The 13,941-nt window shown below is 41.2% G+C and overlaps 1 protein-coding gene across 1 annotated transcript in view; it reads left to right on the plus strand.

The window, feature by feature from the left end:
- Positions 1 to 13,941, plus strand: part of arb2a (ARB2 cotranscriptional regulator A) — a 138,232-nt gene that overhangs the window by 95,529 nt on the left and 28,762 nt on the right. The window contains exon 10 of the mRNA XM_029511320.1: positions 831 to 915. Within this exon, the coding sequence (XP_029367180.1) occupies positions 831 to 915 (85 nt within the window). The remainder of the gene's footprint in view (positions 1 to 830; positions 916 to 13,941) is intronic.

Here is a 13,941-nt window from a genome sequence, read left to right on the forward strand (position 1 = left end):
AACAGCGTACCAATCCACATTACGCTGTGATATGTTGTCATCAGCTGACCCAAAGAAAATTCTAAGCATGATAAGCAAGTAGTTTGGCTGTAAAGCACTGTTAAGGTTCATCAAAGGTACATTAGGTTTAATGATTGATTGTGTTTGAAATAACACAGTGGGTTGACAGAAAGAGGGCCACACAGACAGGGAGATGAAGACCGCAAAAAATGGATAAAGAGGTCTTCTCTTCTTTCTGACAGTAGAGTTGTCAACCACAGGGGGTTCGAGAGGACTAGGGGTCTTTGTGGGGGGTTATGGGTCAGCAAGCTGGACAGACACCCTCCCCCAGGGCACCCTGATCCACCATGGTAGAAGGCCTCAGCCCTCCACCACAAACAAACGCCAAGCTGTCTGAGCAACATGTCACAGAGCTTTTAATTGCTTGTTCCTGTCTCTCTCTCTCGCCGCCCCACTCTCTCTTTCCCTCACAGACACGCTCAGCTATACACACACCTCTTCCTCACTTACCATCCCTCTCCATGCACTCCCTAACTGTTTCCCTTTGCTTGCTTCCCTCATTTTGTTCTCTTATCTCTATTTTTCCATGTGTCTTTCTTGACATTGTACTTTCAATGTCACTTTTAATTTCAATTAAACGTGTTATATTTTAATAAAGTAAAAAAAAAAAAAAAAGAAACATTATTGAGGCAATAAGATAAAAGATAAAATTTTGTATATAAATTCCTTTCCCCTTGTATGCTGTATTTCCATCTTTAACTCTCCCTATGCAATAAATCATCTCTGCAGAAGTTTCTGCAATCTTACTCTTTTTTTTTCTTTACCTACAGCATTGTTGCAACTGGGTATCAAGTTCAGAACCTCTGGATACACCACTGGACCCCATGCTGCCAGACTGCCCACGAGTCTCTGCAGGTATGAAAGAAACTGAACACAAACATCCTAAAAAGAGCTTTATCACTCAATATCTGCTTATTCTGTATTAATTTCACCTTCCAAATACAATTGTGGAACGAGTTTAAGTTCATTGCAGCTGAGCAATGCAGTGCAACCAAATCAGTTGTAAGTACTTCACATGTAGGTAAGAGGTGCAAAGTCAATGTTAGCTAAGTTAAGGTTTTATTGGACAATTTCTAGTAGAAAATTTAGTAGAAATTGCTTCATCAACTTTTAGCTGCAATTTGCCATCCTGAGAAACCAGTGCTGTAAGAGGGAAATGGCCAGCAACACAGTAATTATAGTTAAGTATTAGTATTACTATGGCTTCCTTAAATTTAGGCTAAAAAATTATTTTTTTCTCGTCAAGAGGATAAAGGTGGGCAAATCAAGTTTAGCTGGTTTCATTAGGCACTGTGTCCCTGCTGAGAGTAAGGTGGATGCAATAAAGCAATTTTAGACACAAAGGATGTGCCATTACCGGTAAGTGAAATATGATAGCAGTCTACATAAATGCAACAAATTGTTATAAGCTTGTGGATTTGTTCTTGTGCGCTGGTGCATTGTGATGTGTATGTTGACAGAATATGGTCGTGTGTGTGTATCTGCATGTGTTTGTAGGGCTTGTGTAGATTGGAGGCCTTAGTAGAGCTGATTGAGAAGGATCATTGTCAGAAAAACTGAGAAACTGAAGCAGTGGCAGATCATCTTGAAACATACACACAGAAACAGAGGCTGTCTCTTAGACACTACAGAAATGAGCTGTTTGATTTTGTTTCTATTTTTGGTCTACTTTGTTGCGGCCTTTCCCTCTTTCTTTTTCATCATCCACTCTGTCTCTTACACTCATTAATCTGCTCCTGTGGTGTTTGGCTTCCTGTCCCCGTGTCTTCTCTTCTGTTGACTGGCCTTGATGATGTCACGGCCATCATGAGAATTTGTCCTTAATGTTGGATTAGGGATGAAAGCTGTAATCCTCAACATGACCGTTGATAAAAGATGATGATTGCAGTGTTGTTTGAAGAGTGACCCACATGCAGGCATGCCCAAACAGGCGCACACACACACACATAATGAAATGAACCGAAAATGAAAGCGCAATGTATACAGTACACTATGATGTGCTTACTTTGTGTGTGTATTTACTCATTGATTGATACGTGTGAATTTATTTACGACTCTGGAGTTTCCAGCTTTGTGCTTTAAGTCCCTTTAAAACCCCTCAGTGACATCATGGTGAATGTATAGGTCATCTTACACTTGCTCCACATGTCCGCGAATATATCTCTGATGCTGCTATCTCATCTCAGTCCGTAAAACACCATGTTCCACATGGAGCTGTGTGGGTGGGTGGCCAGTAACATCTACCACTGAATCAGCTTCTTGAAATGTCATCCAGCCTTCAATATGAAACCCATACTGTATTTCATGTTCAAATGTCAGTTTTTTTTTATCCTGTGATGTTTTATGTCTTTTCTCTGTGACTGCTGTCGGTCAAAAGACAGCAACCTTTGAGCAAAGATATCTGGCCTGTCTTTTTGAAGCTGCTGGCATAGCTGGCATTGTCCGAACAGACCTGTTTGACACAGCGTCCATCTGTATGTATGCACTATTGACTTATGCTCTATTGACTTTAGCTACTTTAACTGAGCTGAAAAGATCTGAGTCTCTGGCCTCTTAACAGAGCTGCCAACTCAGCTTGTCTCTGGTCTTTTGGTGGCAGCTTCTGATGTCAAAGGTTGACTCGGTCGTCTTTGTGTCCTTGGCAGCCTGGCAGGTTCACAGGCAGCAGCCATTGTAGTGAGAGTCACAGCAGAGCAACAGAGGTGAGGAGGTTGAGAGAAGGTTGCGGGAAGGCTGTCAGGCCATCGTAGCCCAACAATCCAACCAGGACGCAAGCAGATCCCAATAGTCGCCTATCCGGTTCTCCGGGTTGCTATGGTAGAGAATGTGTGTTTGCAGGTGAGGATGATCAGGGTTGACCATAAAGTGTCTCAGCAACAGAGAGCAGATTGGTGAATCCTAGTTGTCATGCACACACATGCACTTATGCAGACACGCATCTCAGTGTGAACCATTGCTTTTGTGTGGAGCCAGACTGAGCCAGCCCCGAGGCGATTCTAGTGCTGTGGAGAATGGCATGTGATCAGACACACACATGCTAAGATGTCTCAAGGCTAAGAAAGTATTGGACGTGTGTTTAGACATGGGCACTGGGACTGGTCAGGCAGCATGATGGGAGAACGGGTTGAAGGACGACTCTTGCTGTTACTTTCTGCCTTTTTTGTTGTTGTTGTTCTCTCTCTCTCTCCTTACTCCTCTCTGTTCCTGACTTTCTCTATACATCTCCCTCTCCCTTCCTATGCTTGTGTCCTTCCTTCCTGTGTGGTGCACTGATGATATGATGATTGTGTTTTCCATGCTGGTAGACTCTTGGCAGAAGGAGGTAGGGAGAAGTGAAGGCAGAGCTTGTCTGTTACTCATAATCATCTGTGAATCAACGCTGGTGTACCAGCATTACCCTCAGACAGGGCTGCAAGACCCAGGGAGGGAGAATAACATGTAGCGGGGGTGTCCGCTAAGATCTCCATGTCTTGTTTTAAATGTGATAAATCCTGGACCCATTCCCTTCGCATTTGACTGGCTAGCTTCCCTCTCTTTCATTTTTAGATTTTTTTTTTTTTATTTATTTATTTATTTTATTTATTTATTTATTTTTTGGGTCTTAATCTTTCCTCCTTTCACTCCATTCTTTTCCATTTTGCAAAAGGAATTTGTTCCCCCATGAAGGCCATTGCTCTGGCGTTTGGCAGTGGCCTGGCACACTAGCAGAATTTTATCATTTAGGAGCACACCAAACACAGGCTATACATGCAGATAAAGTGGAACCAATCTCTTGCTGGAAAAGCTCCTTTCGTGTGTGCATGTGTGTGTGTGTGTGTCTGCGGCGAAGTACCTACAAGGCTGAAAAGGAAGTTAGGGAGGGGGGCTGTGGTTAAGTGGGTTTGCTGAGAATATCCCACGATGTAATAGTTCCAAAGTTACGCTGTAGTTTTGATGCCAGAAAAAATGAAAGATGGCAGAGACTTAGTCTGATGAGAAATAGACAAATGAATAGGGAGGAAAAAAATATTTTTTCCTGTGAGGGCTCCTCTGTTTCTGAGTTTATTGACTTTTTTCTGGTGAGATGGATGATTGGTTGTTTGATCAGTGAAGATACAATTTCAAAGGTGGGAAATCCCTTTTTCTAAAAACACACAAACACACATAGACACACGGGCATACACATCTTCCTCTTGGGTGATTACTCATTGTCCAAGCTGATTATTAATTACAAAGGGAGAGCTCTCTGAAGGTAAACACTGATTAATGGCTAACAAAAGTAAGTTAATGTCTTACCTGTACTTTAATTACAAACCCAGCTCTATAACAAGCATCCCTACACAAGACTGTAATTAACCCTAATGGACTGCAAGAGACTGGCTTTCATTTTCTTTCATAACATAAATATGCAACTGTATGTAATTTTGTAATGTGCCCACATTTCTTGTTTTTCCTACTAGATTTTCCATAATAATCACAATAAAAAAAGCACAATTTTGTTGAAAGGATTTCTTTATTTTAGAATTGTTGACTAAAAAAGTGATGCGAAACATTGTTTTCGAAACGAGCTAGTATATCTGTAAAATGACATTGAAGGTCACTCTGCCTTTTTCCTCTTTACCTAGTACTCAGTGTTATTAATGTACCAAAGACAAAAAAAGAGTGCCTGCATAGAAAGCAGGCAGACATAAACAATTGCACAACATAGCTGTTAGCTCCTAAATATCAATTTGCTCTATCCTGCTGTAGGTTTGACTTGACTGCTACCCTCACTTCTAAGATCCATGCGTGACTGACCATAAAACACCCCTAGCTGTCTGCACCTTTTCACCACACACACACACACACACACACATACCTTCCATTGAAGCAACAGACTTCCACTTTACCAAGCTGAAAAAACAGTGGTTGGAGGGGTGGAAGTTAATTTCAGTGAGCCTGAGTTTCCTCTTAAAGAGTCAAGTCATACAAACATCAGTCAGACAGCGTGTGCATCTGTCTATCTGCATGTGCTTGTGTGTGTGTGTGTGTGTTTTCACATACATGCTTTAGTGTTTTCTTAGCTTGAGTGGCACACGTTGTGCTTGTGTCACAGGAAATAGGCAGGTAAACTGTGGTGAACCAGACCCTAACCTCTGACCTGGATTCACCAAAGTTCTGTGGTCTTGGTCATATTTGTCTCAGACATGATGATGGGGAAAATGCTGGCACCAAAGACTCCTGGTGTTTGGAAATGGAGTTAAATGAGAAACTAGTAATTGATTGTGATGGGCAAAAAACCATATACTGATACACTGATTTTTTTTTTTTTTTTTTTTGTAGTGTAGGAGTGACTTAAGAGTAGTTTTTGTGATGTTTCCATCTATGATGACGAGAGCAATAGTTTGAATGAAATTTCACTGCAAGTCTAAGTGTGGTACACTGGGTTTATTATCAGTAATCTGATGTATAAGAGATTTTTTTTAGAACGGAGCGTTGACTAGATACTGAATATTTTCCCCATGACCTTTTGTTGGGGCTGTGTGTGTGTGTGTTTTTTTTGTTTGTTTGTTTGTTTGTTTGTTTGCTTTGTGGTTGGGTTTTTGTTTTTGGTTTTTTTGCATGTTTTTTGTTTTTGTATTGCAGTCTTGTTCAGACTCAACAATTTAGCATAAGAAGCTTCATTCTATTTTACACAGTGTGTTTAATAACTGAAAAATATCAAACCCCCTTCTTTTGCAAGTTACTTTTTTCTTCACTCACCAGTTTTTGGGATGTCATCTTGTTCATTTTAGGAATAAGAGACATATTTAAGTTTGGTTTTGAGTGTGTCAGAACTACAGAGACAATAAACCAATTTTCATACAATTTCCTCACAGGCTGGACCTTGATGGAATCTTGCTCCAATTTTGATTTTGGGCCTTTGATGCATTGTTAGCTCCAGTTCAGTGTCAGGTTGTATGTTGTCCAATGTTGACAGGACAATGTGTTCCACTATATAGGTGTCCATCTCTCAGGGACATTTCCTTTGAATACAAGACTTGATCACTTTGGTTCTGTTCTTTGGTTCAATTGTTGGTCGTTCATGTTTATTGATCCAGGGCTTTGCTTTGTGTTGAACTTGTATCTTCATCCAGATCAGAGTCAAAGATATACTGACACATTCAATAAACAAGCCCTGGCTACAGATCCAAGACAAAGACATTGCAACTACTTTGTCTTATTGAGAATGAGAAGTAAAGGAAGTTGATCAATATGTCAAACCAATAACTGTACAACGTTATCAACTGAATGGTATGTACTTCTTCAGCCATAACATTTGATTCATGAAGGGTTTAGTGTTGCTTGTCTGTATAACCAACTTGAACTTTGTAGCAGCCGATTTTAGCAAAACAAGCAAGTATGAATGGATTGGCATGTGATATAAGCTGTAAGCAGTTAAATTTGTGATTAATAAAAATCCAAATGAATTTGAAAGACTTTCACAAATGTGTACATTTAACCCCACTGCAAAAGCAAAGTCCACGTTCATAAGTGCTGAGCCTCGCTGCCTTATTTACTTCTTGATATATAAATGTATACATGACACATGGATGCATGCATGTTGTCAAGATGTGTGGTGTGATCTATAATCATATCTCATATGCAAAGTATTTTAAGGTTCAGGATATTGGGATTATGCTAACAAGAAGCATGTCTGGAAAGCCCAGTCTGTGGTCTCCAGTTCACCCCTGCACTAGGTAAACTCTATCCAGGAGGCATTTTATCCTCTCCTCCTTTTTCCTACTCTACCCATCATCCTGCGGAAAAGAAGAAAGGGGAGAGACAAAAAGGGAAAGAGCCTGGCATGCATAAATGAAAGTCCAACAAGGTTCAATGAAACACTTATACAATTTGCTGCAATATAGTGGGGTTTTATAATCTCATTATCATCTTAGTGCCAGATTTGCCCATGAGGGCCGTTCCGTATTCACTCTTATTAGCTCCTCAGATTTGTCCATTTGTCCTTCTGCTACCCGCCTCGCAGCCAATCACTGGGACAGAATTTCTCATAAATAACCCCCTCCTTCTTGTTTTATCTCCACTTTTAATTTTTTCTTGAGCCCTACCACCTACTGCTTTATTTATATAGTTTTTTGTTTTTTGTTTTTTTTTTTACTTGCTATTGGGCAAACACCCAGCATTTTATTCAGCACTTTGCTGTCCATATTGCTTTTTTTTTTTTTTTTTTTGCTCCTTTTAAACACTTTTGTAGCTACAAGACACAATATAATATGATTACAATTCTACTGATCTATGATTTAAAAGAAAGGATATTTGAACTGTAGTGGAAACAAACTACTCTAAACAATGTGTGCATCACATATTACCATTACATGTTTACATAAATAAACACAATTTCATTTTGAATGAATTGTGGATGAATGGCACCATTACAATTGCACAGTCCAGTGAATTGTTTTATTCTTGATCATATTTTTAATCTAAAGCTATTCACTGTTCACCGTGGGTTCACCCAGAAACAGATAGGCAGTTGAAGATGAACGAATGAATGAATGTTCACTGTTTAATGCCTCTTTCCTCCCCAAGTGTTTAGGGTCAGATGGGGGAGCTACCGTACAGGGTACAGTAGAGCAAGCCGCAGAATGCTTTCCAATCCTCAAGCCTCTTAGTTACTGAGGGAAGTGTCCATCCCTGGTCACTCAGAGGGCATCCCCAGATTAGTGCTTCACGGACATGGATCTCATTTGCCCATATGGCCTCTTGTCATTGAGTCAATATAGGCTTTAATCTGCCCAGCCTTTACCCTGACCTCGACATGTGGTAAACTACTTAAAAACAAGAACACACGATCCATACATATCCCATATTTGAAGGCTATGGCATAACCAGAGTTAATCATAAAGATGGGGATGCAAAACAGATGCCAGTCTTGATCATCAGTGGCTGTGTGGGATTGTAGCTACTTTTTCCCAGTTCGGGCTGTGGTGTAGTCAAGAAGCAAGAAATACCATAATAACATGCTGGGTGCTTGTGGCAGTAGACTGGTTTTAGGTACATTCCCTGGTGTGGAATTAATCGAGTAAGCCTCAGTAGGGCATGGCAAATCCTGACCACTGCTAAGATTATAACTCTTAGCAATCATGTTCATCCCATAGTCTCCGAGTAGCACTGTGCCCTCATTCACAAGGCATAAGTTGCCACCCAACAAGTGTCAGTGTTGTTATCCAAATAACAGTACCTCTGTGATGCTGCTCTTTAAAATTATTTGCAGAGGCCTTATCTATGAGAAGATAACAGGATAACCAATCCAACAGGAAAACCTAGCACCATTTCATTTCCATTATAGCTTACTTGTGAAATACACAATCCTATTTTAGGCTCAGTACTTTAAATACTTGGCAGTAAATGCAATTTTCACAGGTGCTGCCACTAGTCAGGTGAAATTAGTTGGGATAAAGTAAATTAAGGCAGGGAGTGGTTAATCCATTGATACTCACTTGAAAGTGTCACCATAAAACGGCATGACAAAATAAGGTTAAGAATGCAGAATTAACCAAAGTATTTATCCAAAAGGAAATAAGGAACAAAGGTGTGTCCAGAAATATGGATGGTTGAATTATCTGTCATTTTACGGAGCATTTCAGTTTTTGGCACAATAAAATAATTTACCACAACAATTCAGTTGTTTTCTTTTTAAATGGTAACTGTTGTTGTTATGGATTCATAAGGCCAGTTCATAGTTAATCAATAAGCACACACACACACGTACGCACACACACACGCACACACACAAATACTTTAAGCCCAGCTACTGCGCAGAAAACCCAATGACTGAGTATCTAGCACCTGGAAAAATCAGTCAATTGTGTGTGAACGCTGTTGTCTGTGAGAGCAAAGGTTTAGATCATCTCCCCCTTTAAGCTGTTTCTTTTTAGCTAAACTTTTCTGATATATTGTGGCGACAATTTTAGTCACTCTCATCGCTTCTTTCCTGTTATAATTAAATGCATGTTTAATATGGTTTTTATGAAATAAAAAAGAGCCAATATAGTGGCTGTGAAAATGTATTTGGAATGCACATAATTTCCAAAGAGATGATTAGAAAATAAAGGGTGGAGAAAAAAAATCACCCTTGAAAGTCCTTGAGTCGTAATCAGCTTCAAATTATAATGTTCATTTGTCTTTTTTGCTGAGGGAAGAAAATTACATCTTATTTCTGTAATTATGTAAACAAAAGTGATGGTGAATCCCACGGCCAGCCAGGTTTTGAGTATGCAGCAGTGACCTTGGATCCTCCCCTGTGCTCTTCGTTGACAGATAAAAACTTTATTAACCAGCCATCTCCAGGACAGGAGACAAACCGCCCGTGAAACCAATCTGAGCTAGTATTAGAGAAATATGGCAATTAGCAGAAGTTGGTTGTTTTTTTTTTTTTTTCCCCAAGTCAAAGCACAGAGTATAAAGGGGTAATAGACACAGCTTGTTTGTGCCCGAGAAAGCAGCAATTATGAAGTGCATGTAGAGTTGTTGGGCTTATTGTGCCTGGGAGTAATGAGATAGGCTGTGCTGATCTCTCACTGATGCTATGGCTCCTAATCCTCAACCCTCTCTTCCTGATTCTCTTGTTTATCCACTAACATCCTCTGACCGTCGCTGGCCTGTCAATGTGCCAGGCAGCTTCTAATGACCTTTAACCTGTGTCAGCTGACTTTCCAGCTCTGAAAACGGTAGGCTACTGAGTCAGAGCTTTGCGGCAATAAATATGTCATAAAGTGTGGTGTTGTAAGTTTTCCTGAATGTGAAACTAAGCGGGTTTGTTTTACCGCCAAACCAACTCCTCTAAAAAAAAAAAAAAACAGTTTAAATGGTCTAATTACTATTTATTTTGATCTAACTGTTCTTAGTCTCCATTTCCAACATGTGATTTTTGTCTTCAGTGGTCTCTCTTATACTGTACTGACAAGAAAGCCCATTTTCCAATCTTGTTGTTTATGCTTTTAGTCCGCAGGTGCTCTTGTATCATTTCTGTTTATATTGTGCCAGTTACTTTCTGCCCATCTTGACACACTTTAACTTAATTCTTCTGACACTATTTAACTGAGTTATCTGTGACAGGCATTGTCAAACCATTTAGTTTTACTGGTGTCAGCCTTTATACTTGGGTGAAGATGTGTGTGCATGCATTCCTGTGATACTCACCTACATTTGTGCACATCCTCCCAACAAGAAGAATGTTGTGTGCACAGAGTGGATGTGTTATCTGGGTGACCTAGAGACAGACTGGTTGTCTGTGTGTGACCCTCTCAGGGCTCAAATACAGACCCAGTGGAAAAACACCGCTCCTGATTTCCCCCTACTCCTACCTCTGTGTGCTGGTCAGTCGGCCCAGCATGTCCACCTACTGCAGGGCTCACGTCCTATCTAATCAACATAGACAGGACACTTATCCATGTACACACAGACACACACAAACTGCATGTGTGCTCACAGATTCGCACGTGCACAGAGATAGCTTCACATATGTAGACTCACTTAGTGATACACATGTAACCACAACACATATACACCCACAGGCTGATAATGGCAGACAAACTCATTGTTCTGGAGCCTGCTGTGGTTTTCCAGATATGACTGGTTGTTACACTGTGATTTGGGAGGGGCTCAGAGGGCAGAGAAAAGGGTCTAAGGCCAAGTGGTAGACATGCAGATCAGGTAGTGCAGGGCGCTACCACGTTTGACAGCAGGCCTTAGGGCACTGAGCAAATAAATTGGACCTCCTGACCGTAAATGAGATTCCTTTTCATCATCTTTGAGTCCAAGTCACCTGACTGATATGTAGCTCTAACCTCCTTCCAGCTGCATCCATTCTGCATGGTACTTTGTTCAAGTCATAGCACAATCCGCAGCTACAGAGGAGACTGTTTGTCTTATATCTACCCTTGAGATGTAAAAGGGTGGGGTCAGTTTCCAGAAAAAATTGCATTTCCATCTTTGGCGCCATTTTAATCCCCTTTTGTTTGGCTTATGAAATGCTTTTTTCTTTCAGAGTGCATGCCAGCCGACCTTCTGATGTTACATAGTGCAACTACCCTTTGCCCCAAACCCAGCCCTCTGAACAACATGAGGCCAGATAACAAAACCCTAAACAAAAGAGGTAAAAGGGAGACGTGGGGGTCCACACGTTGTGTCTGAAACACTTTATGAGTGCTAACCGAGGTTGGCACCAGCTGTTGGAGCAGAGTCTAGTAGAATCGGGGGGAACTGAATTGCGTTTGGCACCAGGCGGCTATCAGGCAGTAATTAGTATAGCTAACATCCCAGATGAAGGAGTCAAGTCTAGGTCAGGGTAAAAAACTTCAAGGGTCTTAGCAGGTAAGGGTTGGAGGCCAAGCCAAGCCAAGCCCCCACCCCCCCCTCCCCCTGCATGCCGTGCCTGCTCAGATTTGCTGAAATCTGTATTGACCTTTGACCTTGACGTGTCGCAGCCAGTCACATGTCAGACTGGCTCCTGTGGACCAAGCTGGATGTGTTCATATTAGATTGTCTCAGTAGTTCCTACTCAAGACCCGCTCAACCCGGCCCAACTCAGAGATTTAGTCTTACACACGATGAAGCATTTGACATCGATGTTACCTTACAGCTTAAACCCATGCTTGGCATTCCTTCCTTTCTCTGGCCCCAGAATCAACCTTTTTTCAGTCACGCAGACACCCATTAACCAATAAACAAATAAGTGAATGCATGTATGGATAGACGGCTGAGTGAGAGAAAGAGAAATGGATTATTTTGTAGGCTACAACATTTCTGGAAATGAAAATATAATCTCTTTTTTTATATGGCAGGGTTGGTGTGAATTTTCTGGATGAGTATAAGTGTACACAAGGATTGGCATAGAGGTCACTATGGATTCATTCCTGGTTCCATAAAAGACCTCTAATCTTCTAATGCAACCATAATCTCTTTTAATACATGGAATATTAGTCCACAAATCACGTGATGATAAACATGATATGAAAGTGTTTCTTTCAAATGACAGAGTACACCCAGGATTTAACCCGAGGGTCTTATCATAGCTGACACTCGGGGGTTGTTGTGTTGACCATGAAATGAGGTGAATGTCCAATGTTGACCTGTTGCCTTCACACAGCAGGCGATAAAAGTGCCACCAGCTCACCTTTTTTTATCAAAACTCATTAAGGACATACAGACAGTACTGTTTGAACAATGTTGTACATGTGAGATATAAATGATTGTTTTTTATGTTATGTATCAAAATCAGGGATTTCTATATGTTCCTAGATAGCAAATAATTTTTTCTGGACAATCAGAAAGGAGTGAGGGTAATCAAGGTTTAACTGCGAAACAAACCACAATAAATTTATCCAGTGTACTATTTTGGGTGTCTTGCATCTCTTGAATCACTGTCTTGATAATTTGAGCTAAGATTTGGTGGCAAACCAGAAACCCATTAGATTGCTACGCTGTAGGTTTGATCCCCTGACCAACAAAGCCCTTGCCCCGCCCCCTGGTAAACCCTTCACCCTAGCCCACTGCACACCTGCCCCATCCCTGTCTCTTCTTGGAAATGATATTATGGTGTTTGGATCATCCTCCCTGTCTTCCTCCATACTGTAATCCTATTTGCTCTGTCATGTGTTGGTGTTCACAGATGGCACGTGTGTGTGTGTGGGTGTGGAGGTTGTACGACACAGAGCTCAGTCACAGCTGCTTGGACTAGTTCACTGCCCCCATTGTCTCTCCCACACATCCCAGAGAGGGTGGTCCTGCACAAACACACATTCGGCCATAACCATCCAATCACCCTAAGCAATGTGGGAAATATAAATGGGTGTAATATTTTGGGTAGCCTCCCTGTCAGAGGTCTAGATCAGCCTTTGCATGCTTCACCTTCTTCTCCGTCAGTGTTCTTTGTCCGTCCGACTGCCCCTGTGCTTACCATAATGAAAATGTTAAGCTGAACGACTGAATAAATGTGAAATGGGGGTGGAGTGTTTGTGTAGGGGTTGGGGGCAGGTTTGGTCGGGTTGGGACATGGGGCGATAGGCAGTGAGTTCCCACTCATTGTTCAGTCTCCGGCTAAAAGAGAGAGAGAAAGCACAGCAGGGTGAGAGGTCCTTGGCAGTAGCTGGCGTCTCTGCGTCCGCATTTAGTTCCAACTGAGTGCCCACAGTGGGCATGGCCGCACTGCCTTCACTCTGACCTCTCAACCGAGCACCACTGCTTGCCTGTTTCCACCATCCCTTTGATTTATCCCTTTCTTTTCCCCCACCCCCCCGCTTCCCTTTGTATTTCGGAAATGGCTGCATAACAGCCCAAACTGAGATGGTTCAGGATTGATTTGTCAAAGTAGTAGACTAGGTTTGTGATCAGACAGAAACTATCACTCACCTCTTGATCAAAACACTTTTTTCTTTTTGGCTGATGATCAAAAAACTACAGATGAGATTTTCTCATCTACGTGTTTCTGTTCCCTTATAACGCAGTGCCTTTGACACTAAATGAGAGAATATCAGCGTTGGAGCAGCTGCACTGTCAAGTGTCCTCTGTTGGGAAGGAAAAGACTTCAAATGAAGAATGCATGGATTTCTATGTGAAATTAGACCTCTGCTCACAGCAGTTATTCTGCCCTTAATTTCACTAAATATCTGTCATCCACCTTTTTTTCTTTTCAACTTTCTTTTATTTATTTTAATATAGCTGCTTTCTGAATGAACCTGTTTTCTTTTTGGCAACTAATTGATTAACTTCTCCTACTGCACGCAGAATGTCATACTACAGAAATTACAAGTTCATAATTAAATGAGACAACATGTAATTTTTGTAAATTTCCCGGTGTAAGCAGATCTCATTGACAACTAAGACTAAAATAGTTGTGGATTGCCTCAAATGATAAAACTT

The sequence above is a fragment of the Echeneis naucrates genome, chromosome 9 (genome assembly GCF_900963305.1).
Source record: "Echeneis naucrates chromosome 9, fEcheNa1.1, whole genome shotgun sequence".
Taxonomy (NCBI): domain Eukaryota; kingdom Metazoa; phylum Chordata; class Actinopteri; order Carangiformes; family Echeneidae; genus Echeneis; species Echeneis naucrates.